At 44.9% G+C, this 24388-nt stretch overlaps 1 protein-coding gene across 3 annotated transcripts in view; it reads right to left on the reverse strand.

Annotated features, from left to right (window-relative positions):
• Positions 1-24388, reverse strand: part of RANBP10 (RAN binding protein 10) — a gene marked incomplete at both ends in the record, with an annotated part of 52054 nt that overhangs the window by 26584 nt on the left and 1082 nt on the right. For all 3 annotated transcript variants that reach the window (XM_079541513.1, XM_079541512.1, XM_079541511.1), the window contains one exon: positions 9217-9269. In XM_079541513.1, the coding sequence (XP_079397639.1) occupies positions 9217-9269 (53 nt within the window). The remainder of the gene's footprint in view (positions 1-9216; positions 9270-24388) is intronic.

Below are 24388 nucleotides of genomic sequence, written 5' to 3' on the forward strand. Positions count from 1 at the left end.
GTGTTCCCTGACACTGCACTGGGAGGCAGAGGTGGAAGCACATGGGTCAAGTTGTCCAAAACAACACAGGACAGATGAAAAAAACGTTAGGAATTTTGCCATTGATTATGAAGTGGCAGGGGCAAAGAACAAGCTGGATACAGCAGCTTTTATCACATACAGAGGCTTCAAATCTCATCACACTACATTATTCATGTTTGTATTCATATGCTGACCTACAGCAGATAGGCAGGAGCACCTTCATAAAATACTAAGGCACCTTCAGAAAAAGTAACGGGCATGGTTAATGCACAGTGATGGGCTAAAGCAGGCTGGATGGGCACTGAGCACCTGATGGAGCTGAGGGTGTCTCTGTTCATTGCAGGGGGTTGGACAAGACGGCCTTCAAGGATCATCTTCCAATTCAAACCCTACTGTGAGTCCACAATGAAAAGCCATCTTACAGAGACACTGAGGCAGAGCAGGTGAATGATTCAGCCAAAAACAATATTAGAGCTCAGCTGGGAATGCAGGCAGGTAGCACTCTGTTACTATTAAATAATTCCCTGAAAAGGTATTTAGGGAGATAAGAAAATAACAAAAGAAATATGCATACAAACACAAAGCTTCATCGAGAGGGACTTCTTCCAGGAGAGCAGGACTTCATGATGGCAAGGGCTGAAAGAAGCCCTTCTAGATCAGAAACTGAGGTTCCTTAAGTACCTTTCACATCAATTAATGTAAAGTAATAAGGTTTTCAGAGGAGGATTGTATTTATTCACCCATCTGAGGTTGCAGGGAAATCTAGCTTTGTGCTGATATTATCTTTTATCTGAGAGGCTCATATAATAAGTACAGCCACTATAAAGACCTTTTTATCAGTAAAACCATCAGTACTGGTTACAAAGGGCTGATAATGGCTTTAAAATAACTACAGCAAATGAAAGAGCAGTCATTAACATTGCAGGTTACAAATAATGTAAGTGGTGTCTGCACTGCTAGCCAACTCACTGCTGCTACAGTAGCTGGGTGTTGGAATGAGGTGGTCTTGGAGGTCGCTACCAACCCACAGCCATGCTATGATTCTATGAGCTCAGCTGTTGTTCTGCCTCCTCACCCCCAAACCGAAGACCTCTGTGCCCAAAAATCAACCTAAGTGCAAAGATCAGATGAAAAAGGGAAGGGCAGGAAAGGAAAAAAGTGGAACAGCACCACTGCATAATGCTGACCCAATGGCTGGCAGGGATTTTCATGGCTGAACAGAGGGCCACCCATACAAGTAAACATGAACCAAGGCAGGTCTGAAGGGGGAAAAGGGAGTAACTTCCTACAAACCTAATTTTCATGTAAATAGCTATAAAACGAACCGTGAGATTAAATCTAACCTAAATTCAGAAGGTTATTTACCCTCACTCTGCGGCTCAGGAGCTGTTTTTGTTATGCTCCTGCTCTGAACACAGCTGATAGGGAGGACGCAGCCATCACCCTGCAGACACTGGTGCCCACTATCAGCTCTCTGCAGAAGCCTCGTGTTTAAAACATGTCCCACCTAGACAAGTTGTATGCAAGATAACCTGGTCATGGGGCACACCGACTGCACAGAGCACAGGAAGGCTGGGTGAGGCTGGATGGGGGCAGCTGGGCTGCTGGTTGGTGACCTGCACATAGCAGGGGGTTGAAACGAGATGATCATTGTGGTCCTTTCCAACCCAGGCCATTCCATGATTCTATGAGTTAAGCAGTGATAGGTCACATCATGATCCTCGACTGCAGACGCAGCCGTGGTTCATTTAAAATTTGGGCACATGCAATTGTGAGAGGAGACCAAAAAAGCAGCACCATAAATAGAATAAACAGAAAATGAGCGTTTCTCAGATGACTTTCCTATGATGAAATTGTATACAGGCTGAACGCACAAAATTGATTCCATATGAAAAATATCCTTACACCAAAAATACTCAAAAGCTCAAGTTCCTTTTGTTTTATTGTAAGACGTACAACTTTCTCATCCATTTCTTCAGTGGACTTAAAGAAAAAAACCCTCAAAGCTGTTTTCTAAGTAGCACATGGTGCAGCACAGGAGTAGATTTGGAGAAAGCCAACAGGCTTCAGCCAGTCTCCAGACACCACGTCTCCCCTTTTTTATAATGGGGATGGCAGTATTGGAAACACTGCCCCATCCCTGGAGATGCAAGAGGCCAGGTTGGATGAGGCTCTGAGAAGTCTGATCTGGTGTGTGATTTAGTGTTTGGCAATGCTGTCTACAGCAGGGCATTGGATGCAGATGACCTGTGAGGTCCCTTGCAAGCCAAGCCATTCTATGACTCTACTCCTACTTTCTATTACTTAGCCGTGGGTGGTGTGCATTAACTGTGATTCTAGAGAGCATCTTTCAGTTCAGGTTAGAAGAAAGAACAGTAGCACAGCTGAAGATGTGAATCAAAGCACAGCACGTGGTGACAACCAGGAAATTCACCTCCCAAATACAGCCCAGTTCCAGCACAGGTCTCACTCAGGCAAACTGAAGAAGGCTGTAACTTACAAAGACCAAGCCTCTGTGCAATGCACATCTTTTTGCTTAATATCCAGCACTGTTTTAAGCCAATAGTTTTCACTGGTCTGGATGAGATCCTTCCAAAAAGTCCCCATGTACAAAAGGATTGCTAGCTCCAGAGTGGAACTGACACACTGACCCACTTTGCTTTCATTTCTTCCATTACACAGCACCAAAACTTGCTACCAACCCTTTAAGATGTTGAAAGTAAATTATTTTTTCAGGTCAAAGCCTAGTTAAGTTAGCAGCAGCAAAAAGTGATGTTTTTGGAGCAGTTCTCAAGCTGCTTTGCCTTCTCAGCTCCTACACCCACCAAAGAACTTGAGGAAAGGCAGAGGCAGATAGAAAGTAAAGAGCTGCAGGCAGGCAGCCAGGCTCACCCCAGCCCCAGTGCCAGCCTGCAGTCACTGGGATGTGCCTTCTGAAAACCCATCTGCTACGAGCTGGGTAGCTGTGCACCTCTAATTAAAGCTTTCAGCACACATCTTGGGTGAGTGCAGTATTTGTTGCTATCAAAAATAATCTCAGACTGCTGTTACCCACGCATTTCTGCAGAATAAAGCTTCACAGAGGAGTTGTTTCAACATGCACTACCTGCGTGTTCAACTGGGTCACAGACCAGATCCGAGTTAATAATAACCTTAAAATCAAGCAGTGCCCCCCACGCTGTATTATTAACCCAATTACACGGTCCAGTTCTCCTGCAGCCCCACAAACTGGTCTGCTAGCATAAATGAGAGGGTGATGGAGACGGACTGACACAGCCAGCCTAAGGAACACATACGTAACTGAGTCCTGGGGGTGCTCAGTCTGGGTCTCAGATAATTATACTGAGCAAATAAAGTTCTTGAGAAGTCCAATCTGTTCACAACCAGCAAGAGGAAAGGTTTAAATACAGAGCAGCAAGCCCAGTTGGGCCATACACCCAACCTGCACCAAGCAACTCCAGCAGGACATGGTATAGACAGCATGGCAATTATCAACCCAACAGAGTAATCTGAGAGATTCTCACTGCCATAACATGCATGACACTGAGCAAAGCACTGATTTTGTTACAGCTTTGGTTAAATTTCTCCAGTAACCACTGGAGTTTTATCTTAAAACTCTATCAAAATACTCAAAGGTTTCCATGGTGCTTAGCAAAGAAGAGGACTCAACAAAGTAGAAAAAATAAAGAAAAGAGGTAAGAAAAAGGGAACTATGAGCAGTGATTATGTACAAGCAAGTACTCAGAACCCTTCCAGGCAATCAGGAGGCTTCCTTCAGCCATTCTGCAGTAATCTGAGTAGTTTGGTGTAAACTCTCCATGAAGAACCACAACGTTGAGGTAAACTGAACTTCTCCAGGCTTCTTTACAGGATTAAGCCTTCCTAATGGATAATAACTGAGGGGAGGAACAGATACCAGCTATGAGTAACTTATGTTAGAGAACAACAACTCCTCCTGTACTGGAAATGGGGAGGATGAGGCAAATCTATGGACTGGAGCCAACAGAGCTGGGAAGAGTGCTGCAATCCAGGATGTGCTACAGAAGTTAAATTCACTACAGAGACAACAAATGCATTTTTATATAAGACTTCAGTAAGACATCATACGAAAATCCTACGTACCACTTTGGCCAGCTATTTTTAAGGACAGTTCTAGAAAAGCTTTGCAGCAGAACTTATACCATAAGGTATTTTAAGACACTGCTTGATCAGCTGCATAAATCCTTAAATAAACTTAACAGAAATTACTTAGAAAAATCAAGCTGGGTATCCAAAATGCTGGCTTAGCCAAGAGGATTTGAAAGCACACTGAATCACTATTTGTTGGCCATAAAGCAGTCATGTATTTAACCCCACGCTTTCAGGCTTCGGCTGGTTGCTCTAGAAGCCAAGAGGCAGGGTCCTTCTCACCCCATGTAACCACCAGGCCTTTCCTGTCCCCTTCCCCATTTTCTGCTTAAGCCTTAGAGACTGTGAAAGCTTAGCAAGCGTTTTCCGTTGTCTTGTTTGCAGCACGGGTTAAGAGATGCTTCCTAGACTTGCTCTGAATTTTAACATTTTCCCTTACTGTAAGGACAAGGACTGCTTGGTGTATCAAGTGTTAATAGAAGATAAAAACAGCTGCTGCAAATCAAGAGAACATGACAAATAGGGACAAGGCAAAGAGCCACAGATGCTTCATCTAGAGAAAAACCCACAAAGCGGCGATAGAGGTCTCCAGGCACACACCTACAAAGGTGTAAGAAATTAACTGTTCTCCACCTCCACACGTGAGCGAAGAGCAAGGGACTTCTAACCACACAGGATATTTAATGCAGTCATCAGGAAAGGCTCTCCAACACAAGGATGGCATTGGAGGAGGTTGCCAGGAAAGTACTGAAAGACTGGTTTAGACACGCAGCTGGCAGGCAGGACCGATGTCTAAATGAATTAGCTTCTTATCAAAAGACGTGGTGAGGTCCCATCTTCTATAATTACTCCACTTACCACTGGGATTTGTGCCCTTTTGCACACATCCTTCATTTGTCACAGAAAGCAAGGACCCAAAGCGAAAGCTAATTAAAAAAACCCACAGGTTCTCTAGACACATTGAAAAGCTCAGATGGGATGACAACCCCAAGGAAAAAAATGCCAAGAAGGAACCTCTGGAGCTCTCTAGCCAAACTTCCTGCTGATAGCAGGCACAATTGTCAAGTTGGACCATTAGAGCACTGTCCTGATGAGGTTTGAAAATCTCCACGGTGGAGCCTCTATGGCAATCTGTACCCAACTCTGACAAGGAACAGTACCTTCTTTGTTTCCCACAAGAGTTTCCTTTCCTGCAGCTGGTGCCCATTGCCTCCCTTCCTTCCCAAGAACAGCCTAGGGCTGCGTTATCTTCAGGGTCCTTACAGGGAGTGAAAGGCTGCTACTGGATCCCTTCTCAAGCTCAAAAAGCCCAGTTCCAACTTCTCACCAGTTCCTACAGCACAATTTGCCCAGCCTCTCCCCTCTGAAGGGAGCACACCCGTATGAAAACCTTTGCCAATCGCCCTGAGGAAGAAGCTGACACTTCTTTCATCTCATAGGAAGGAACAGAAAGACAACAGGCTCCTCCAATGTTTCATTCCCCTGCTTCATTTTCTCTGTTAACACGCGAGACAATCTGAGAAGAAATAAAAAGTCCTGCCTACAAACATCAAGAGAAACCTATTGGCAAGGGAGGAATGCAAAGGAAACGATCTCCAAATGAAATCCAGATGGACAGTGTCAGGTTGGTGGCTTATGGAGGTGAAGTGATGGAGAGGGCATTTATTTTGCTGAGCAATGGCACAGCACAGCTGGACAAACTGCTTCGGTTGTTGCTGATCTGGCTTAAGGCATTACAATCCCAGAAAACAAATCTAGTACAAAGCAAGCCTCTGCACTCCAAATTGTGCTGTTTTGACTGCACACCAACTCAAGTCTATTAAACACCCTCGAATTTGAAAGCCTGTTCTTCTAACAGGGAGTCTGAATCAAACAAGTAGTGAATAAGCCAAGCAGCATCTTTCAATTATACAAGTATGGTAAAAAAATAATCAAAAGGTTTCATAAAACAAAGCAGTGGTGAGCAGCACCGCAATCAACAGGTGCAATAGTGCACAGCAAGGCAAGGCAATTACTGAGCAGAGATGTGAAGCAGCTGCCCAGGAAGAGTCCCCATCCCTGGAGGTTCCCAGAGCCCTGGGGATGTGGGTGATGGACATGGTGGGATGGGTTGGGGTTGTGTTTCAAGATTTGAGGGGTCTTTTCCAGCCATAATGATTCTGTAATCCATAATGAATTCTGAAGGAGCCAGCCTGCAAGAAGCCCAACCTAGCAGAAAAGTGGAGTCCTGCCATGCCTGGCAGCAGCACTGATTGGGCAAAGGATGTGCCAAGTGCCAGAGGGCTTGTTCAAGGGGAAGGAGGACTGTGCAGCTGGGGGTATGGAGGAGACAGTATTGGGCTGCCCTGCTTTGATGACAGTGAGCTAGATCAGTGCAGCTCCAACGTGAAATTGCATCCTCAGATACCAAAGTGCTGAGTGCAAATGAAAAAAGCCACATTTCCAACCTGATGACTGAATTTCAAAGCAGAGCCTACAGAAACCTTGGAGGGGAGCAGGGAGAGGATGGACACCTTTTAAAAGCAGCCTGTTTCCAATGATGGGTAGCTGAAGGGAGGGTTTGCCTGGCCCTGGCCACACTTCCAACTCTCAGCCCAATGCTACCCCCATTAGCACCCAGTTGGGCTGAAGACAAAATAAACTTGGCATAATGCACAAATGTCCTGAGTTGGAACCTGATATGGCCCAAGTGTTTGTTTTCAGGAAGGGGAGTTTTGAGCCAGAAGCCAGGACCAATTTCCATACCAGGTTCTGGGCTCCTGAACCGTGTAATAGTCATGTCCTGCTTAGAGAAAGTTAATCTGTTAAAGCAGAAGTGAATTAAGAAAGTCTAAGGAGACAAACTTGGCAGGGTTTTTGGTCACAAAAAGTTAAAATCACGCTTTGACACGAAGCCAAGCCAAGACTCCGAACCTATCAATTCTTTATGAGCTCTTTCTTACTCTATGTCTATAAAGAACCTGACAACAGCTAAGCATCACACATTTCTAACTTCAGTTATTTGAGCAATATACTGTAAAAATGAAATAAGGCTCATTCTCCCATACCAGGAAGACAATTACTGAGCTGCAGAACCACGCATTCATTCCATTTCATACAGATGGTAGGAGATTGATCTAACTTGCAGGATCCCTCCTGGCAACCTAATCTTCAAGTGTTAAAACAAACAACAGGTTCAGAGGATTAAATTTGTACAGTTCACTGCTAAATGAGCACTATCTCAAGTCTCAAGTTCCCCTCACGTTTCTTATTTTTTTCCTCCTACTCAAACAAAAGAATTCTGTATTCCACATTCATTACATATGCTCTAGAAATAATAGTAGTTCACAGGCACTTTGAGTTAAACAAGCCACAAAAAACCTGCTCTTGTGGCTCTTAGACTTTAAGGTTGTTATCAGCAGTGCTTTGGTCAATTTTGAGTCCTTAAAGGGAAACAAATCAAAACAGATGTTGGCAGAGCTGTTCAAGAAGTTCAGTTTCAGGACAACACACCATGGCACCCAGGATGCATCTCCTCAGGTTAGTCTCTAAGGGTTTTATATCAACTGTTATAATCCTAGGAAAAAGAGAGCCAGAGCCCAATGAGCAACCTACAGGCCACACACAAGACAACACCATCCATCCTTCCAAGGTGCAAGCTAGGAGCCACATCTTGAACAGAACTTGTATCCTTCAAAGCCAAATAACTCCTCTCTCAAGCAGCCAAGCATCTCAACACTGGGACGAGAAAATTCATGCTTCATCCTATACATGCACACAGCTTACTTGGCTGGGAGGGCTGGGGAGGAGACAGACAAGAGCCTGAAAACTGAGAAATCTATACCTGTTGATGTAGGATCATCTTGATCATCTTCCCTACTTATTTGCAACCAAGCGTCACTTGAGGAAACTGGAAGTGTCCTGACTTCCTCCTTCCCTGGTCAAGTTCTGAAGGAATAAAGACTTGTGACTCTATTCTCCCTCCAATGGTATATACTCAGGATCTGATACAAACTGTTAGCAAATACAGTTTGCAGTAAGACACAAATTCTTCAAAGCATGGGTGTCACTGAAACCGTTCTCTCAAAAATTGAGTTATTATTGAGTTATATATAAAGCATGGAATAACCTAAGGGAAGGGACCCTCAGAAGTCACCTGGTTCAATTCCTGCTCAAAGCAGGTCTAACTCAATCGGGTTGGATGAGACCACGTCCATCTGAGGCCTAAATATCTCCAAGGCTGAAGGCTAAACAACTTCTGTGCACAGGTCAGAAATTACCAGAGAGAAGAAACAAAGGATGGTTGTGGCCATCGCAGACCAGCAGCAATTTAGGCTCGTCTCTGGCAGTGGCCAAAAGCAGACTCTCAAGATAGACAACGCAGTCATTTCATTACCCACTACAGCAGCAGATTTACAATTGAAACAGCATGCACCAGAAAACTGGCTACTCTCTGAAACCACCCAAGAATCCCATCACCTTTGTGTCCTCTCCCTCACCTGCAGTCTCTGTAGAAACTCAGATTATGGAAACATTTCAGAGATCTGTAACAGAGCTGCAAAATCACCTATTCTGCTAACAGAACAGCCAGGCGTTTTGCTCCAATGCTACAACAACACTGGGAACCATCTGCCATCCATTCTGGCACCTGAAGAACATTCACTTTCTAACAAACATAGAAAGCTCTCAGTTTCAAACCCAACTGAAAGAATTCCTACCACGGAAGTTACTGCATTGATCCCAACGTAGAAATAAACAGCATGCAATTTATTAACTGAAAATGATAAACTAATATTGTAATTTTTTTTTAAATTTAACTAACCTGGAGGCTAAACTAAAAATATTAAGAAAAAAAAGGAAGCAACAATGTTATCTGGTCATAGCACTCTGTCATGTATTTCAAGCCTTTTGGTTGGAGGATGGAAAGAAGACAGGAGTGACTATGACAAGAAACTCCCAGATATAAGATACTCAATCATGACATTTTATTAACAGAAACACACATTCATCAATTCATACATATGAATTATTTTAAATGAACATTTAACACAGACTGTAAGCTAGAAAAACACCTTTATAGCAACTTACCAGGAAGCCTGTTCATGTTGACGCCTTGAGCAGAAAGTCCTATTCCCATATACCTTCCAAAAAAAGAATAAAAAGTACAGCATCAGTCAAGCTCAGAAAGGCCAAGACACAAGATTTCCCACAGCCTGGGGGAGAAACAACATAAGCAAATAAAGTAAGGTAAGATTGTTGACTGTTGATTGTTATTGCCCCCAAGAAAGCCATTTTCTACCCATCCAACCCAAACCACATCTTTCATTTCATTGTCCAGTTACCCGGTACTCTCAGATCAGTCCACAGCTCTTGTGAATGAGCCTTTGTTTTTACGACTATTGTTAGTTTCATACCATCAGCAAAAATCATCATCTCACTATTAATTTCACTTCCAGGTTATTTATTAAGGTAGTAAACACCACAGGCTTAGTGCACATCTCTGCAGAGCATCCTCAGCCATGGGGATGAGAGGAAGCAGAGGCCATTCACTCCTCTGCCCCATTTCCTACCTGTTGACTAATCTAACCATCCAGACACACAGCATTATCCCCTATTTCCATTACCTTCCTTACAGATTCTCGGGGCTGAACCCGGTCAAACAGTGTTTGCAAATGCAATCAGACTAATCTTAACCTACCTGTGCATTCAACAGGATTGTGAGGCACAGCCATTCTCCAAGGCTCCTTCCCCAGTAGGTAATATTTATGCACGTTCCCATTTTGTTCCTTCTATTTCTGTTAATTTGCACGATCTGTAATTCTCTTAATATGCCCTGGAGCCACAGAAACAGCTGCCCTGCTCAGCTTATCTTTAACGAGCTTCACGTTTTTAGGTTACTGAGTCTGAAATTAACAGCTGACTGCGTGGCTCTTGTTCACACAAAGTTATAAATCTAAATAGGTTACAGCCAGTGTCCTACTCTTCTTTCGTAGCACCAGCTTTCTTTCTTCCACTGGTTTACCTGCTCCATAAAATATTAACCATGTCTAAAAATACTATTCCTGATTTGTGCCCCAAAGTGACCTCAGCGGTCACAGGCACAGGTTGATGGTTGGACTACGTGATTTTATTGGTCTTTCCAACCTTAATGGTTCTATGATTTCTTCAAGGCCTGTGGGTTGAGTCCCATGCAGTAACCACTTTCCATTCTTGCCTTCACTGTCTCCACTATTGCCCTGATTGGCCCCCAAACACCCACCCAGCCACTCTCTCCTCAGTAAGACACAGGGAGAAGATTAAAAACTCACGGATCAAAAAAACAACCAGGAGATCACTCACCAGTCACCGCCACAGACGGAACAAATTCCACTTGAGGAAGATTTAGTTCAGGTTTTGTTGCCCTTCACCACCTTTCACCATCACAGGGAACACCACCACCACCCCACACATCATTCAGATGCTTTGTGAACGTGGTGCCTTCCAGGCATCTCATAGTACCCATCCCCCTTCAGTTACAAACCCTGATCACAGAGTTGCTAATTACCCTATGGTTCACCCTTTCTTTTAGCTGATCCCCTGTCCAACCTGGGTTATCTTCGGAGCAGACTGACACATGGTCATCTTTCAATAAGGAGAATCCATGGCTGGAATTGCATATTTGGATTGAACTTTGACAAATAGGGCCATGGCAACACCCAACTACAACCAAGAAACACCAACCCAGGTCCTCTAGCTCTAAGCATGTAGAAAACTACGTAATTACACAAGCACCAGGAAAGTGTTAGCTTTTGATAAAGGAAATAACGAGAGGGCCACTGAATCTAGAAAAATCCCCCATGGGCTTTGGCAGCAGCCAGTTCAGGAGCAAAAGGTTTGAACTTCCTGACAACATTTAGGTCAAACAAATTTATCTTGGAAACTCTCCAGTTTCAGAGGACAGAATCCAGGACATTTGGCTGAATCTCCCATTTCTCATTAGGAAGGATAAAAAGAGATTTGTGAGGGTTTCCAAAATACCTTGGTTATCCATAATCACATAGCAAATCTGATGTTCTCTGCGGAAGTGCTAAAAGCCCACAGCCTGTCTACAAAAAGAAGAGCTCAGAACACTCTGCTTGTTCAACAGAACACTGGATGCTCACAGTGGAGCTTGGACACAGAGCATGGAGGATCAAATGCTCTGAGTACATTAGGGTTTGCACTGCTCTTAGGACAGGTAAAAGTTTAGTTACAAAACTAAACTCTGAATAGCCTATAATATGTCCTGAAGTAGAAAGCTCAACGGTAAAGACCAGTATTGCTTCAAGATCTACATGACCCAGACAGTGACAAGTTGAGACCTCTGGGAGTTCATTTCAAAGCCTAAATTTCCAAAGAACTGCAAAGATGAAAGAACCTCCTCTCCAAACTAGCTGCTCCTCAGCAACTCAGTGTAAACAGATAAAAACTGTAAATCTGAGGAGGGATACCATAACTGCTAGTACCTTTGTGCCACAGAGTCCAACTGGGAAGACACTGCTTGCTCTTTGGTCTATGAAGTCCAGGCAGTTCCTTTAAAAATGCAATTAAACAGTGATATGAAGGACAGCACAGTGGCAATTATCATCTAAGACAACAGCAGCTAGTCAACGTCCTGATGAAAAGTATCAGCAAATGATCACATCTTTTATTAATTGAGATCAATCGCTGGTGTCCATTTCCCTATTTGAGAACCCTTCTACTCAAGGCAGCAGTTGGACTTTCCAGCACCAACAACTACTACTGAACATGGGAAAAAAATAAGTGGCACCACAGGCAAAGTATCACTGCTGGAACCCAGAGATGTTTTGGTTAAGGTCCTTCACCAGAAGACCTTAAAGAAATTATCTTGCTATAAAAAGAAAATCACCACATAGACTATTAACCTCACTGATAAAAGACCAGGATTAAGAAAAACTCTTGCAGAAACACAGTTATGAGGTAAAGACAGCAGATTATGGGCTCCAAACCTACGGCCTCGAGACTCAGCAAAGCCAAGAGATATGGGGGAGAGTATGGTGGGGGGTGCTAACAGAACACAATTAAACTGCACAATAAAGAAGTATTCCAACCAACCACATCCTGAGCTGTATTACTGTGAGTCCCGACCTCCCGGAGCTCAGAGTATTTGGATGCTGCTCTCAGACTGAGTTTGGGTCATCCTGAGTAGGGCCAGGGGTTGGACTAACTGATCCCTGTGGGCTCCTTCCTACTCTAGGTGTTCTATGACTCCAATGGGAGATCTTACTGCTGTCTACAGAGGCAAAGGGCCCAGAAAAATACTGAATCTCCACCCTCAGAGAGGTTCAAAAACGTGACTGCTTGCTGTTCTGAAGAAACAGATCTAACTGAAGTTCAGCCTGCTTTCAAGTGGGGATGAACCGGATGACCTACCAAGACCCTTTCCGGCCTAAATTATTCAATGATACTTTAACTTCAAGACTATTTTGTTGACAGGCAGCAAACTGTTGGCTACAGAACATAATGCACAATATCATGCAAGCTGTGAGAAGACAGGACTTTAATGCACACACATACATCATGAGCTGATCTGATCCCATCAACTGACCACAGCTTCCTCCTCCCTGGTCATCAAAGAGAATGAGTTATCCAGGAAAAAAACTTGTTCTTGTAGTTTCTACAGAACAATCCTGAACTCTCAAACAAAGAGTGCCATGATGACAACTCCTGCCAGGCATGCTGCCACAAGGACTTGGGCTCATGGTGTCCTGAACCCAGAGCTGACTTGAAGAAAAGCCACATGGAAGGCTCTGCTCTGATGTAGAGAGCTCAAGGATAACAGAAAGCACTGTGAGAAAGAGAAGAGGAAGCGCTGTGTTATCTCATTCATTGAGATCTCCATTAAAAAAAAAAAAAGTATAGATTTCTTTTTCCTCTGAAATCAAAGCCTTTTTAAAGATCACATTCTGCAGCTCATGGCTTACCTACTTCATCCTTTAGAACTCTTGAATGAAGACCACATAACCTCTAATGACTCCTTCCTGTGTTTTATTGACAAATAACATGATTGTGGCATTAACTCATCAACAGAAGCCAAATCATCCTTTAAATGCAGACTGAAGCAGCCTGGCGTTTGGAAGCCTCTAAACATTCCTCCACAACGGACACATCTGCAAAGCAATTTATTTCTCTGCTGTGGCCCTACCTTCTCATAGCCCTTCATAAGAAATTCTCCTGAATCATCTCCTGGTCTTACAGACCCTCTGGCTCGCCTCCTGTACCTGATGTTCTGGGAGGTAAAAGCATTCTTTAACATCTGACTTTGAGCCAAACACCCAGCAAGTCCTTCTGCTCAACGCTACGGTGCTTTTACACTTCAAGTTTGTTCTTTGCATTTTTCTCATCTAATAAAACTTCAAGCTTTGCTTGAAGTATCCCCTATCCTCTCTCACCCTCGTGTCTACTTGTGTCAACTGTATTCACTGTTCATTTTGAGTCCTTCCAATTAGTTCATACCCACGTATTCTGATCCTCCAAGACAAAGCCTGCTTGAATAGCCTCCATGCCATCTGAAAGCATTTTACCTTTATGATTCCATCTTTTTAGTAACTTGTCTTAAAGAAGCCTCCTCAATTTTTACAGCATTTGTTGGCTGTGGTTGTTTCTTTTGGAGGAACATGAAAGAATTTGGGTTTGGGGGCCTTTTTAAAGTGCCCCTCAAAGGACGTTAAACACAAGTATTTCTACAATGTTTTAAAAACCATTTTCTGCACTGCTCAGAGCATGAGTCAGAATTACATCCTCTCATGAGTTCCCTGACTAACCTCTTTGCATCAGTCACTCACAGCATCTAAAAATTTCGTCTCACACTCCTGTGTGACACACACATGATCCATAAAGAACAAACCATTCCAAAGCTGTGTTTACAGCCTGCCAGGCACAATATGGAAGGTTTCTCCCCAGAGCTGCAAGGTGATCTCTTGCTTTTCATCGCCCACCTTCTTCAAGCATTGACAGCTCATACAGCATGTTAGCACTTTTCTTATTCCTCCTGAGTCTGGAACCCCCTGCTGCTGCAGTTTTCCTTGCTACAAAGCAAACTTTGCTGTTTCAGTCTCTTCCCAACTGTGCACACTTGCATCGAGGACCAGAGTCCACAGCTGAAGTTATTCTCCAGCTGTATATTGCTTCAGAGAGCAGTGAGAAGTGCCACCTCTGCCAATTGCTCAGGCCTCGACGAGCTGTGATTCAGAGTTCAAGGTCCCAAATTGTCTGGATACACAGCAAAAGCACCATTAAGTCTGAACCATTAATAGCAGAGTGCTTGGCCCTGCCTCTGGCAGACCTGAAAACACGCAGCAAGAACCTGTGCAGGAGCAGGCTACTTGGTTGCACCAGCAGAATGATCCCAGCTTCACTGGTATCACAGCTGCAGCACTCTGATAGTGTCTTCATTAGTACAGAAACTCTTAGCAGACTGATTCAATACAGAATTTTAGCAGTAATCACACCATATAATTTTCATTCATTTTCTTAAGTGGTTTTGACTTTTTGATACGTACAGTTTGGGTATTCATAGCCTGGTACATCATAATAATGAGTACCTTGAGTATTTCCCTAACCCTTGAGTTTTGCTTCATGTTGTTAAGTCCCTTTTTAGCCAACTCTTTGGATGCAGACTGGCCACCTGTGGCTCACTGCACACACACACACCACAGTGGCAATTCTTTATCTGACACACCACCAGCAGAGGCCAGGCATCACTGCGCCATTACTGTACAACCCTGCTTTGCATCCTGTTTACAGAACTTGCACCGTTCACACTTGCTGCACTCACCATTTCCTACCTGTTCACTTCCACTTCTCCTGACATTCGCACCAGTTAATGGGCAGGGTATGGGGAAGGCTTATGTAGACTCAGATCTGCTGCTTCTCCTTTACTGACCTGCAGAAGGACTGTTCTTCCTCACTATCCATGCTGCACAGCCAAGTGAGCAGTGGTGCCTGACACGTGGGCCTCAACACAGCAGTGGGGTGACCACCTCTTCCTTGGCTTTGCACCCCCAGGGAAGCACAGAACCAGGCTGCATGCAGCATCGCTTCTCCTTCCATCACAGCACCCACCTTCACCCATCTGACACATCAGATAAAAGGCAATCAGCACAAGAAGAGAATCAGACATTGCCAAGCTACCCTTGGAACATGTCTTAGATGCAAGGAATTAATACAGTATAGGGTCCTCTGCCTTGAATGATATGGTCTTTGTAACCAGTTTGCATTTAGCAAGTACTAGATTTTTAAACTGCATTTAAGATTTGTGTACATCATTAAGAACGTCGCTGTCCCTGCCCACTGCCTTTTGAAATGACCATCCAAGGAAGATCATCCGACACAACCAGCAGAACCCTTCACACCATCTCTAAGGCTGCCCGGAAGGCCTCACAGTCCCATACACACAGCTTCTCAAGGAGTCAGAGGCAAACAGCCCCCAGCAGCAGCATCCACCCACGTGACAAGCAATTCTTCGAGCTAAAAGATGAAGCTCCAGCACAAGCATGACACACAGACAGCCTGCCAAACAGCCAGTGTGAGAGTTCTGCAGCTAGTCTAAAGCTGCTTTGTGCAAGCAACCCACAAAAATGCTCACGATCCAGCAGGAGGGCTAAGAACAGACCTGTTCTTTGACAGCAAGTAACTAACATTGAAGTTCCAGCACCTGGATCTGTTTGGCTTCTGAAGAGCAGGAAGGAAGAACACACAGGTAGTTTGAGGATGGGGGAAGAACACAGCAACAATAGAATTCACATACACCTGTACTTGTGATCTGTCAGCCTTAAGCATGCCAAGAACCAAGAACATCTCTCTTGAGTGCCAGAAGAGCACCCAGTGCTTAGGAGGCACTCCTATGCACAAAATAAATAAGGGTGAGTCAGAAGGAGGAAGAAAGCAATTAGTCCGTGGCTGTAACTGAACCAGGGCAGTATACTTTGGATGAAAAGAGGTCATTTCTTCACCGAGAAAGCTGCAAGAATTTCTGCAAGAGACCTGAAAGCAGTGCTCAACCCCAATGCTACTTCTGATTCTTCCCTGAAAAGAAAGATATTATAGCTCTCTGAAAAGAAAGATACTACAGCTCTCCTTAGCATCCTTCTTACTGCATGGTACTGCAAGGAACCATGTTGGGATGGCTAAACAATCCCAGCCTCTCCTCTTCTGATGGCCTGTGAAGCTCAGCTGATAAGGAGACAAGATTTACCCCATTTGAAAGCTGGGGACACAAAGGCAGGAAAACATGCCAGTTTAGCATTGCTTGGGTCACAAACCTGGAAGCCATTTATGGTGCCCAAACCACGCTGACACAGTGTCACTCCTTACAGAGTGCCTTGTCTGCATGCTGAGACACACCGAGGCTCAAACTGAACAACTGGCAACACACAGATGTCAATGAACTTGTTCTGTAGGCCACGACTCGTAGCAAAGCGGTAGTGAACTAACAACATCACTGTCACACAGCAGAAATTCCTTGGATTGCCGTTTTATTACGCAGACCAGCTCAGAGCAAGCAGCCCAAGTCTGTGCTTCAAAGGCTTACAGCAGCCTGCAGCCTCTTCTGCTCTTTCCCAAACCACCACCACTAGCTGGCAGGACTCCTGCCCTCCCAGCCATCCCCACGCTTGCAGTACACACACAGCTACATCTAAAACACTGAAGCAAGATTACACAGTCAGAGATTCATAATGCACCCCGTCACACTGATGGCATTTCAGAGACTTTTGCAGCGTCTTGTGCCAAGCCTTGACCTGCCTGTCTCGTTGTCTGAGGTGGGCCCTGAATTCACGCCAGGTTTAGAGAGTGGAGAGAAATGATAACCCATATCAGTTCACCACCTGCAACCCTGACATTGTCCCATGGATGGGGGGGAAGGGACACGCTGCTCCAAGGCAGTGACAAACAAGTTAGGCCTGGTTAAAGAAGTCACCTGTGGTGCGTGGATTCCAACTCCTTGGTTGGATGATGAACATTTTGGAACCACACCATCAAGGATCTCTAAAGTGGAAGTGGTTCTGGTTTTATTGGTGGATAATGTAATGCTCTGTGGTGGTGCTTCAGAAATAGCACTGACTGGCTCCAGAAAGAATCCCAACTCCCCAAGCTGAGGTCAGGAAAGACAAATAATGCAAGGCTGAAAAGAAGCACATAGAGGCAAGAAAATAGAATTCTTAAGAGCTGGTTATAAGCAGCCACAAGCATCCTGAGGCTGGACGAGCCTGGCACACATTAAGCCCTCTAAAGGCAAAGAAGCTCTGAAAGGCAACGTGCATCAAAGAGATGAGCGAGCAGAACAAAATTAGAGTCAGTAGGCTGCTACCACAACATCTGCTCATCCTTTAATGAGTAAATACTGACAAGGCAACAGGGAGGAGGAAAACTTTCTTTGCTACCCCAAGGTATGGGATGGCCGGCTCCCTTCCAACTGTAGGGTCATGTTCAACTGGTAGGCCAGCTCCAAGAAGGGTAAACCTGTCCTTGTCTGTGCGAGTCACCTTCAGGAAAGAAATGGTGTACATTATCACATACACGTAGGGATATTGAAAGACAAAATAAAGATGAGAAACGAAGATTTGACTAGAGCATCATTGCAGAAGGAAGGCATAACATAAGCTGAGATCACTGTTAGGATCTCAGAATAGCATCTCCACCTGCCCCAAAGCAGGGCCACATCCAAGAGGACCTCAAACTGCACTACACAGTGGTCAAAACCTACAGCCTCTGAAGCCAGAGTGTCCTACCAAGGCAGTTTTCCAACTTTAGGCTTCCACTCTTGCAGTTGACTTCTCAGATCAGCTGCTGCTCAGCAAAGTTCACATAAACCACATCAGTGGCCCATACAGCACTCCGGGAGCAGAACAGAGCCCTGCTGATAACAATTCACCCATTATTTATTCTGGTTACACCCAATGAATAAGAAAGATTTTTGTTCAGCTTGCTATGCAGGTTAACAGAGCTCCCTTCCACACTGTTCAGTGTCTCTGAACATTTTTATCCAGTTTATTAGGGCAGCTGAATTCGTTCCCACAACCAGAAGGACAGGGCTGGAGATACCACCAATACCCAAAAGAAGGGCATCAAACAGAGGGCAAGCCATAGGGAGGCTGCACCTCCCATACCAGAGCCTAACACTACATTTCAGTCCACTGTAACAGCAAGTTAACTTCAAGCAGCAGCTTGAGCTCCTCTTTTCTCCATTAAAAGACAGGGGGAACGTAGAAGCAATACACAAACCAGAAGAATACTTTCTGTTGCCAGGTAGTTTTTCTCTTCAGAGGTATATATACTTCAACATTCACATCAGAACTGCTTTTATTTTAGTTTTGTGGAAGTGTTGCCTGAAGCTTTGATAGATGTACTTCACAAAGTAAGACCACTTGTTCTTTGAAACTGTGGAGAAAATAAATACAACAGAGGGCTGGGGAGAGCACCAGGGGTGCAACAGCCACAGAACCACAGAATGGCCAGGGTTGGAAGAAACCTCAAGGATGATGAAGCTCCAACCCCCCCACCACAGGCAGGGCCACCAACCTCCACATTTAACCAGGCTGCCCAGGGCCCCATCCAACCTGGCCTTGAACACCTCCAGGGATGGACGGGGCATCACAGCCTCTCTGGGCAGCTGTTCCAGCACCTCACCACTCTCATAGTACACAACTTCCCCCTGACATCCAACCTCAACCTTCCCTCCCTCAATTTAAAACCATTTCCCCTTGTCCTGCTGTTATCTGCCCTTTCAAAGAGTTGACTCCCTCCTGTTTATAGGCTCCCTTTAAAGTACTGAAGGCTGCAATGAGGTCACCCCACAGCCTTCTTTTCTCCAGGCTGAACAAGCCCAGCTCCCTCCCTTCCAAGCCATCTTGTGGCCCTACCAATTCACAGACCTTTGTATGTCCACAACGTGCCCACAACAAGGAAGAAAAGACTCAAAAGTGAAAACCATCCATACTAAACCTGCAAACAAGAAGGAAGATTTGATTTGTAGTGTGCAAACAGAGACCTGGCTTCACAGCCTGGACATGCTGTAAACCCCACTGCTAGAAAAGCAGTCAGGAAAATTAACCTGGCAGTAGTCAATGCAGTGCCATTAATGCAGGCTTCACAGAGGATGATAAATTCTTCACCAGTTCATCGTGCTCCACCTTCATCAACAAAGGAAGAAAGAATTCCCCTCAATGACAGTTATGCAACTTGTTTGATTTAATAATTAAACAGAGAATTGCCTGGATGCATAACCCCAGAACATTTAAACAACCAGTTCCCATCGTTCTCTAACTTGATTTATAAGCTGTAAGTATATTCTGAAGAACTGAAAAATAACTTTTCACACATATTCTAAGGACGTCCAGTTTATCCAGCCAGAATTCACTTCTGCTGTATTTCCACCTTCCTGTAGCAGATATTTGGGAACAGCAGAGCTGAGGGGAAGGAAACAAATATTTCCTTCAAACTTTTCTTCTTTGCTGTGCAAAATTATTTCACAGATTGTTTTAATGAGATATTTATACTCTACCACTACTACAGCACTTCCATAAAGCAGCACGTTTTGGCTCCTACTTCTTTTTTTTAATAGAGTTATCAGCTGCAAATCAGATATTCCAGTACAGCGACTTGCTTTACATCCACAAAGTTGCCCTCAGCATTACTTCCTTCTGTGAGAGCTCAGGAGAGCAAAGTAAACTAACAGGTGATGTGAGCTGTCATCTGTCTATCAGCGTGAAGCCTCCAAAGAAAATGAAAGGGTCTCTGCACTGCAGAGCACCAGAGGTTGAGCAGAACAGCAGCCAGGCAGTGGCTGAGCAAGCAAGACTTGCTTGGGCAAGGCTGTTTGCAAATGGGAACGAGGTGAGAACTGCTTACTGACTGTCATTGGGGGTATCTGTGGGTTTTGCTCCAATGAATGTCTGAGGAACAGCATCTATTCAAGAAGGGTAAAAAGTCAGACCCCCTCCTGCTTATAAGCTGCCTTCAATTACTGGAAGGCTGCAGCAAGGGCTCCCCACAGCCTTCTTCTCTCCAAACTAAGCAAGCCCAGCTCCCTCAGCCACGAGACAATTCACCAAATAATGAGGATGGATAACAAAGCTCAGTTGTCCTCCTGAGTCACAAGGGCCTCTAAGTTGTGGGTTGATGGCCCTACCCTGATGAGTCTTACAGACACTGCTCCTGTTTACCAAGTGGGGATCACCAACAGGAAAGAGAGGCTGCGAGATGTGCTGACAAGCCAACAGCAAACAGAAACACCTATTTTACTGAGAGGGAGGGAGGGAGGATAAAAGTTCAGCGCTTCCAATATAGTTAAGGTTGAACTGTGACAGGCATCACCGTGATGAAAGCAAGAGTTATTTGTGGCAGCTCAGGAACACCAGAGTCACGTAGGTCCTGCCAGCCTGCTCAGCTGAGCGATGCTGGGAGCAAGGCAAGAACAGAACCGTGGAGAGGGAGCTCCTCCTTCATCCTCCTGCCCAAACAGTAAATAACACCAAATATCCCACAGTCTGGAGTCTGCCATGCAAATGCCACAGCCTCCCCAGGCACACCATGCCAGGGCTTAGAATTTTCCCATGGAAAACGATGTGCTCACATCCAGCTGGTGTTTCCCTTGCCGCAACTTGTGGCCATTGCCCTTCGTCCCGTTGGACAACGCACGTAATGGCTCAGGAAATTAAGCCCCCAGTAAACCTTCAGAGAAGCGACGGCCTCAAATTGAACTGGGGGAGGGGGGGAGGTTTGGGTATGAGGAGCAATTTCTTCTCTCAAAGAGAGGTGATGCATTGGAATGGGCTGCCATGGGAGGTAGGGGATTCAGCATCCCTGGAGGTGAGGATGTGGCACTGAGGGACGTGGGCAGTGGGCACGGTGGGATGGATTGGGCTCAATGGTCAGGAAGGTCTTTTCTACCCTTCCTGACTCTGTGATTCTATGAAAACTCTTCAACTCTCTGAATTGATCTCCATGAGGGCTGACTCTGACCCTCCATCTGAAAGCAGAACCCTGCTCCCTTATTGGAGAGGGAAAAAAAAGCAGTGATTTCTGACACTGATGTCAACAGATTAAATCATTGCAGCTGCTGTGATGCGGCCAGTTTTCAACCAGTTATCTTCTTGACCCACGAGACTGAGTAACAGGCTGTGGGCATGAGAGAAGGCACACACACATAAGGCAAAGGGAAGGTGACATGGAACTGCTTCCTTTGTGTTCACGGCAGACAGGGAGGTGAGAAAAGGGCTGCAGCTAATCGAGGGGCTGCAAACTGCGTTCCATTCTGAGGATAAGAGCCACCTCCCCAAACACGGTATCACAAACCACAGACCCACACACAGATGGATCTGGTTTGTTACGTGAAGAATTCAACCCCCTTTCCCAGACAGCTCCTCAGTGGTAATCTGCCAGCCTCTCCTTTAGCAGAAAGGAAAACAAAACCAACAGACAAATGTGTTGTCTCAACAGCAAAGACTAAAACCATCAATATGAGAACTGACCACTGCTCAGCCAAAAGCAAGACCCAGCCATCTTTCTTCTGCTCAGTGAAGGGTGCCCACATCTCGCTGCCTGAGCAGTGGAAGATCCCAGCCTAAGAGAAGCTGATAACTCTTAAGTTAGTTTCTTAAGTGCACCAAATGTTAAGTTGCACGTTGTGGCCTGGTAGGAGGACATACCCCATAAAAGCAACATCTCAGACTGCCAGCAACTCATCAAGTTGAGGTTACCTCTCCACTCAAAGTCACTGGGAGCTTCTACAATTCTTTCTGTTGTACATTAGCACTGCCAGCACCTAGGCTACTTGAGGAAGTCTTTTCAGCAGCCTGAGAGTGCACATTTTAAATCTAAATGTGAAAAGCCATCCCAAACTCCAGCATCAGAGACACAGCAAATCCATACCTCGTCGTTCCAAGCAGCACCAATGTGGGACAAGCCACAAAGCAGACTTGATGCCCAATGAACCTATTCTGAAAATGAGCTCAGCCACACTCCTCTTCCCCTCCCCTTGCTAAAGGGCCTCCAGCTGAGCTCCTAGGGACAGACCTTGTGACACTTGAAAACTTCCTTTCCAATGCCTTCTCTAGCTTTCTGGCCTTTTATTCCTTTAACTGAAGCCACCACAGTGCAATAAATAGCAGAGAGCTTCCTACGAACAGAAATGCCTGTGACACAGTTCAGTATTACAACACACCGGGCCCCAATGGGCTGACTTTAAACTACTAAATATGAGACATACAAGAGTGAGCTTTATATTTACAGCCACTGCCTGTCACCTGAAGTCACAATTACAAAACCTCATTTCCACAGTGCCCAAGATAAAGAACTCTCTCTACCAGGAGAAGCAAAACAAGGCACAGGAGTGGCTGGGACATCAGTCAAGCTCTCCACAGCTCCCTGCTGCACTGACTTCACACCACGTCTGTATTGCCACAGTGCTAACACAAACCATTCCTTATAGCCCAAAGAATTCCTGGAAAGTAAATGCGGAGAAAGAAGGAAAAAGAAAGAAAAAACAAGGGTCACTCAGCCCAGCATTCATCCTTGTACAGATAACCCTTTATACTTTATTGCAATTACTGCAATCAGTGCAACACAAGTGAAGATCTTTTCCAAAACTCTTTTCAAATAGACCAATTCTGAAGTTAATAATGACAGAAAAGGATTTCAACAGTAAAAAATGATGGCTGAAATTTGGTTCCCAGCAGGAACGCTTGCTGCCCCTCCTTAAGAGCCCTGCAGTGGCCCCAGTTCAAATGTGATTCTTACAGGACTGGATTAATTAATTGCACTCAAGACCTTTCCCAGTGCTGCTTTACCTTCTGGATGGCTGCAGCTGTAATATTCATCCTTTAGCAAGGAAAAAACTATACATGGGCTCACACAGCAGGTTAATATCTTTACAGTGATTAAAAATTAATCTACACCAGCAGCAGAAGCCCAAACCTCGTTAGAAATGCTTTATTTATCGCCTTCCCATCATCCCAAATATGGTTTTAAAGGAACTCCACCAAGGACATCCTGGACCAGCTGTATTTTGGATCAAAGTAACACCCAACAGAGCGACCACGGGACCAGGTGGGATGCAACATTCACCACCAGGTCAGGGAGGCACCTCTTGGTGGAGTACGGCTGCTCCTAATGCCACCAGCAGGGTTTGCTGCTCTCACAATTCTTCCCCTCGAAGCAGTACAGACCAACAGGACAGCCTACAATACTAAGTGCCACAAAAAGAGCATGTTTTGGTGGGGAATAATGACCAGAATGCATATTTAGCATTCTAGTTCTAGCTTTGTCTCCCAAGCTTGCACAGGTGTGTGTCACAGTGCTCTGTAGTATAATCTACCCTGAATGACAAGTCCAAATTCAGGACTTAGAAACAGTCTAAGTTTCACAGATCCCAGCCTCTATTCACAAACACTACAGTTTCCCCTCTATAAAAGAATCTTTATGTTCATCACGGATACGAAGCTTCTAAAAAACAGTCTCAGTTCTCCTTCCAGTGCTCAAGTAACACTATGACTCCTCTTCCCCATGCAAACACCCAACAATCCTAAATTAATTTCCAGGTCCCTCCCTTTCCTCTTCATTGCACATCTTGTTTGGATCACAGCTCATGATGACTTAGAACACAGCACCCACTGGTTAGATCCCGAGTCCTACATTTTTTTCTCATGAGATAGATTAATGAAAACAGCCATGTGTCATCACCTGACCAAGGGTTCAGGCAGAGGAACTCAGTGATTGGTGGCTCTCATCCTCACCTGTCTTCAGAATTGCTCGCTTTGAAGCCTGCCCACATTTCAGCACATTTCACCATATTTACCTCCATATTGCAGTAGAAAACTAACAAAAGTGAAATCCTTATATTGTTAATTCCATCTGTCTCGAAAGGCACAGACTCTTCGGTGCTGGCAAAGGACAAGAGGAGATGGGTTCAAACTGAAAGAGCTCTCCAGGTTAGATTGGAGATAGGAAGTTCTTTACACTAAGGTTGGTGAGGCAGTGGCTGCACAGAGAGCTGCTGCTGCCCCATCCCTGCAGACAGCCAAGGTCAGGGAACAGAGCTGTGAGCACTGATGGAGCTGTGGGTGTCTTTGCTCACTGGGATCAGATGGCCTCTAAGGGGCCCTTCCAATGGAAGGATTCTAGGACCGAGGGCTAGGTTCCCAGGCAATCCCTATCGTGCCATAATTCTTTGTAATTCCAGGGTTTGAAGCGTCCAGACACAGCCAGCAAGGGGAAAAAAATA

The sequence above is a fragment of the Tetrao urogallus genome (genome assembly GCF_951394365.1).
Source record: "Tetrao urogallus genome assembly, chromosome: 12".
NCBI lineage: Eukaryota > Metazoa > Chordata > Aves > Galliformes > Phasianidae > Tetrao > Tetrao urogallus.